Source organism: Cynoglossus semilaevis, chromosome 16 (assembly GCF_000523025.1).
Source record: "Cynoglossus semilaevis isolate Cse_v1.0 chromosome 16, Cse_v1.0, whole genome shotgun sequence".
NCBI lineage: Eukaryota > Metazoa > Chordata > Actinopteri > Pleuronectiformes > Cynoglossidae > Cynoglossus > Cynoglossus semilaevis.
This window is the reverse complement of record NC_024322.1, coordinates 16687564-16693771: the sequence shown is the minus strand read 5'-3', so window position 1 is coordinate 16693771 and position 6208 is coordinate 16687564. Positions and strand designations below refer to the sequence as shown.

The 6208-nt window shown below is 42.1% G+C and overlaps 1 protein-coding gene across 1 annotated transcript; it reads left to right on the top strand.

Moving 5' to 3' along the window:
• Window positions 1–1467: 1467 nt before the first annotated feature.
• Window positions 1468–2808, top strand: lrrc3 (leucine rich repeat containing 3). The gene has a single exon (XM_008329032.2). It carries the CDS (start codon window positions 1670–1672, stop codon window positions 2444–2446), a length of 777 nt encoding a protein of 258 aa, XP_008327254.1. The 5' UTR covers window positions 1468–1669; the 3' UTR covers window positions 2447–2808.
• The last annotated feature ends 3400 nt before the right edge of the window (window positions 2809–6208 follow it).

Sequence of the window (6208 nt, the reverse complement as noted above, 5' to 3'; positions counted from 1 at the left end):
TCACCACCACCATCACTATCACCGACCCTAACAAGTGCTGCGAACAGGCGGTGAGAACACAAAGGTAGAGCTCCACGGCTGTGGACTGCAGACAGTTCCACGAACTTCTGAACGTCTGGAACTTTTGTTCCGTGTTTGTTATGTTGCGTGGACGCAGCCGGATGTTGGTTTTCGACAGAGATGTGGTTTTTAACACAGGTTCTCTCAGCGTTTACGGCCGGAAACGGACGATACCTGCCGACGACACCTCCACTCGTGTTGGGTAGGTGAGAATGGAATATATATATAAATATATATTTGTATATAAATGTCTGTATTTCTGTAAATTATTAATACATGTATCTTTACGGCGGTAAAAAACAAGTTAAACCACAACAATCACGTTTGAAGTTTATGTTAATTAGAAGTAATTTACCACGTGGTGTGACGTGATTTCACACTCGTTAACGTTGATTTTTATTTAAACACGATTGAATTTTACGGGGTTTATTTTTGGTATTTCAGCGATTGTCCCGCTGTTCTCAGAGAGACAGCTGTTCTGAACGTATGGTATGTGAACCACAGTGTGTACATGGGATCCTTCTAGTGGTCCACGGGGTTTTTACTACATTCTATGTAGTGTAATATTTACAGTGTTGTTTTTTAACTAGTGTCTAATTTATTAACTCAAACCTGTCCATAACAGGTTTGAGTTTTTCGGCCAATCAGAATGGACAACATTGATAATAATCACCATAACGTTTCAACACACTTTTTGTCCCTTTAAATTTTTTATAAATAAAAAAGTTTCCTTAAACTGAAAGAACGTAAAAGGAATGAGAGAGTGAGAGAGCGGGGGATCAGGACTGTAGAGCAGTATTCGTCCACCAGGGGGACACACAGGAAACAAACAAACGTCCACAGCTGCAGTTACTGCCATTAAAGACAAAGACATAAAAGTATTTCAATCATTGTTAGAGTCCGAGGGAGACGACTGTAATTGAACTAATTAATTTAGACCACACACACACACACCCACGAACACACACACAGAGTAAACATAAATGAACACTTTCTAAATGGAAGGACCGAGCGTCCATTACTGTCACTGCTGGTTTATGGGCCTCAATCAGGAGAAAATGGATTTTTCCCAGTAATTACATTACGATAACATTAACATTACAGTAATAACATTTCTGTGATGTTCGCGACATTTCAATGACATCAAGTTTTGCTAGCAGTTGTTACCACCGCCAACATTTAACGTTTGTCCTTGTTTTTTTTTTTTATATTTCTTCCAGTGCCAGAACCAAGTGTTGACCTGTGACCTCCGACCCCCTCCACGACCTTCAAAAAAACGGTTAAAAATTACAGGGTACAGAAATAACTTGTACGTACGGTAAACAAGATTTGTGAAAGTTTTGATAAGTTTTTTGCCATATTTCACGACCTACGTTAATACATACGTTAATAATATAACTATCAAACTTTGTGTTTTTTTGCGATCGACGAGGGACCACTGTGTTCTAATTTTTTTTTTTGAAGATGTGAAACTACCTTCACACACTGAAGACCAACATCATGGTCGTGAACAGTCAGTGACCAGAACCTGGTGGGAACATGACTGGTCCGCGCTGAACCTCTTTGTCGAAGGTCACTGCTGAACTTGCAGGTGGTGGCAGTGCCTGATATGTCCAGCAGGGCGGCAGTGTTTGATGGCTGTGGCCTCCTCTGGGCCTTACTGTTGGGATCAGTCCTCACTGGTCCACCAGTGAGAGCCTGTCCCAACAGCTGTCACTGTATAGAGAAGAGTGGCAACACGGTGGTCCAGTGTGTTTCTCGAAACCTGTACCAGATCCCCACGGAGCTCCCCAAGGAGACGGTGGTTCTGCTGCTGTCGTCCAATCACATCAGACATGTTCCCAGCCACGCCTTCAGAGAACTGCATTATCTCCAGGAGGTGGATCTGTCCAACAATGAGATTGAGACCATGGACGTTGGGGCGTTCCAGGGTCTTTCCGTCAGCCTCCTGGTACTGGACCTGTCCAACAACCACATCCAGAGTGTCCCTAAGGACGTGTTTGCCCACCTGCGGGCAAAGGTCAGCCTGTCCCACAACCCGTGGCACTGCGAGTGCACGCTGCAGGAGGTCCTGAGGGAGCTGCGGTTGGACCCCGACACGGTCAATGAGGTCATCTGCCACACGGCGGTGCAGGACGAGTACGCGGGACAACCGCTGATCCAGGTGCTGGACTCGGGGATCAACTTCTGTAACTTCCACCATAAGACCACGGACGTGGCCATGTTTGTCACCATGTTTGGTTGGTTCACCATGGTGATCGCGTACGTCATCTACTACGTCAGACAAAATCAAGAGTACGCACGACGCCATCTGGAGTACCTCAAGTCTCTGCCCAGCACTTCTCAGATCAGTAAGGACTTTGACACCATCAGCAGCGCCCTCTAGAGGATCTGCCTGTAACTCATGGCAACAAAGGTGTGGTTTACTACAGAAAATATATATTTAAAAAAAACTGTCAGAGCTGTAAAATCCCGTCACCAACCGAAATTGTTATCAACTGACCACTGTGCACCAATCTGACCAGGACCAGAATCCTACTGGAGTCTTAACGTCATTACTGCCACATTTTCTGGTTGTGACATTTTTTGTCACAGACCAGAGTGGACGTTTTTATGACATTTTATATGTTGTTTACATTTTGTAGATTGTTAGTGTGAAGTAGACTTCGTTTTTAAAATGAACTGGATTTTCTCATTCCATTCATCCGTTGTCGGCCGGTGTGGGTCACATGATGCGTGCCATAAAAAAAATACAATAATAAATTGTCGTGTGGCTTTTTGGTGTCACTCATCCAATCGGCTTCTAGGGATCACCGTAGAAAAGTTGGTGAGAAAGAACTCAGTAGAAGAACCAAAGTAGACCAGAAAGATTACCTCAAAGTTTATTACTTAGAGTCTGTTCCATCTGGGTCTTATGAGTGTCCCACGTGTGTGTGAATTTGCAGGTCTTTTTACTGTACGTCTGTACTTCCTGTTACAGCTGTCGTCAACACATTTGTTCTGGTTGGCTGTTTTTCTTAACCTCTGACCTCTGACCCCAGACCTGTGGACCTTTAGCTGTGGTGTGTTTGAGTTCGGGTCATGACATGTGTTGCTACTGTGATATTAAAGACACCTGTAATTCTACCCGGCTGCTCTGAGGTTTTCTACTTCCAGCGTCACTTTAATTAGTCTGAAAAATATTAATTATTTACTACAAATCATTTGTCTTTGTCTGTGTGAAAGTGACAGGCAGAACCAATACATTCTCCTCTGCTAGGTGGCAGCAGATAATTATAAAAACTGAAAATAGCAAGAAGCTCAGCTGTTGAAGAAGATCTTTGTGTTCGTGTCTTTTTTTTTTCTTTAATTTCTGCAGGTCTATCAGCGTTGTGTCCAACTAAACAGGCCCTGCTTTCACAGGCTTCCACCTACAAAGAGGTGGGTCGTCCTGCACTGTTTATTCTTCATTTTATAAAGTGATTGTCCTGCTCCTGAAAAAAAATCCGCTGTCTAAAAGGCTGGCGGGAAAAGTAAAAAAAAAAAAACAGAGTTAATTTAGTTTCCTTTTTTGAAGGGCGAGTGTTTGGTTTTCGACTCTCAAAGCCTGTGATCGTCTGCTCACCGTGCATCAGAATTTTGGGGCGCATAGGATTTGGATAAAGACATGCATTTCAATAACGATCCGTCACACACCGACAAGCAGCCGATGGCAGGCGTCGACCTGACCTGGTTGTTCAGTTATTCAATTTTCAAATCTGGGACGTGCAGCGATGTGGAGGATGAACGGCAGCGGAGGTTGATAATGTTTGGCCTAGTTATTAAAATGTCACCGTAAAATAAACAATAATAAAAATGAACGTTCAGTTGAAATGAAATTTTTCGAACTAATCTCCAACAGAAAATACATCAAAAGCTTGGATCCTTCCCAACAACCCCCCCCCCTGAGCCCTCGTTCTTCTCTGCTGCTCATTGATTAAATGTTTCAGCTGTATACAGTCGCTGTCTTCTTTTTCTTCGTCCTCTGACAGCTTCCATCAGCTGTACTATAATATAAACTACACAGTTTATTATAACAGGAGAGGCATGAGAGGCAGAACAATTAAATACTCTTTGGCTAGGTGGCAGTAGATGGCTATGGAAACTAAAGAAAACAATCTGAGCTGTTGAAGGTCTTTGTGAGTGTCTTTCTTCAATTCCTGCCACTATATCAGCATTGTCTTCAACTAAACAGGCTGGGATTTTAGTCAGTTATGAGTCAATTATTTAAAAAAGAAGATGGGGTTTCTCCTGATGATACTAAACTAGAAGATGGGGTTTCTCCTGATGATACTGTATAGTTGTGCTGTGGCTCAACAAAAAAAAGGTTGGGAAAACTGCTTTACAGTCAGATGATATCATCATCATTAACCATCAGATACAGTATCAATAAGTGATGGATTTGGAGCTGCTCCTGGGCTGTGTGTCGTCTCTGTTCTGACAGGAGTGGAGACGATGTGGACACCGTCACTGCTGACAGCTGCTCACCACCACCATCATATGTCTCTGCTGCCACACCGGTCCATTAACATTTATACTGTACTGAATTTATAATCCAGGTTGTACTGGAGGACGTAATGAGACGCAGACTTCCTGGACTTTTATTAAGTAGAAAGATGGCTGTTGTGTCTCCTATTTTTGACAAGAGACAGATGAAGACACTGAAAGGCAGCCTGGGAAACTATAAATAATTCTACTCTCAGGCTAGAATGTAAAATGTATTTCAGCCACCACAACAAGAGGCTGTGTGTATTTTCTGTGGTTAAAAAAAAAGAAACACAGACAGAAACCAGGAGTATCTTTATCTTTATTTACCGTTACTCACCGATTCCTTTATCTAAACAGTAGAGATGCTCGATATTAACGTTTTGCTGATATTGTCCAAACGCTTAATTTCCGATTCCGATATCAACCGATACCGATATGTGCCTGGTAGTATTTATGCTGCCATCTAGTGACTTTCATATACAGCCGTATATTTTTAGATCACACAACCACCAAAACTATTTTTAGATCACACAACGGGTTTTCATTATTGGAAAAAAAACGGACAACGACTCTTACAGGTGTCACATAATTATGCTTATGTCGGTCCAATAATATCGGACATCCCTACGAAATGGTTTTCCTTGATCTGTTGGTGTATTAAGGTTGACACTGCAGCACTCTGTAACCCAGAGTCTCCCGAGGAGCTGTGCTGCAGCAGCTACTCTACTGCATGTAGACTTATTAAAGTGACAAGGGCTGAAATGTTCCCAGCGCTCTTGTTATTTTTCCGCTCGTGGAGGAGCTAAAACCAACATCCTTCAAGCTTAGTTTTCTTTTTTCTCTTCGCCTCTGCGCACAGACCCTGGTGCTATCCTGCAGGTGTGATTAATTCCACTTACTGATAAAAACAGTCTGCACAGACACAGCAGGGGCTGCTGGGTGACTTACGCAGGTTCCCCCGGGGGGGAGGAGGGGGAGGGCAAGCAGACATTTCCATCCATCCTTGGATCATTATGGGTTATAAGATGGCATCAGGTAAATGCCCACAACTGCAGCTTACTGTAGGTTCATAGTAAGATGGAGAATCAATAGCTTTGTGGTGACCAGTAGCATTTGTTAGGGCAACTAGGGCTTTGTCTTAACTGGGGGCAAGAATTGAAATAATAATATATATATATTTATATATATATATATATATTAAGACTTTCATTTGTGCCAAATAAATTTGCACCAATTTTTTCTACAGAAGAAGAACATGAAAGCGAGAAGACCAGAGGAGAGAAGAAGAGAGGAAAGGAAAGGAGATGAGAGTATACAGAAGCCTTTCAAACTCAATCAGTATTTCAAGTGCCTTCTTCCCAGTAATAGGATTTCTAGTGTGTGTTGATCATCATCTTCTCAGAGCGAATTGTGGTCCAGACTCGGTTTATTTTTAAAAAATGGAGTACATACAAGTACATTGTGGATTTTTAAAAAGAAAAATTATTATTATTATTTGATTATGATTCACCTTAAGTGTAGTTGTGCTGCCTTCACGTACAATGTGACCATTAGTAGCATTCAAAAGAACACGTACATATACACTGTTCAGGGTTTTCACGGAATCGTCCTTTATTTAATAATTCGATTTATTTATTTATTT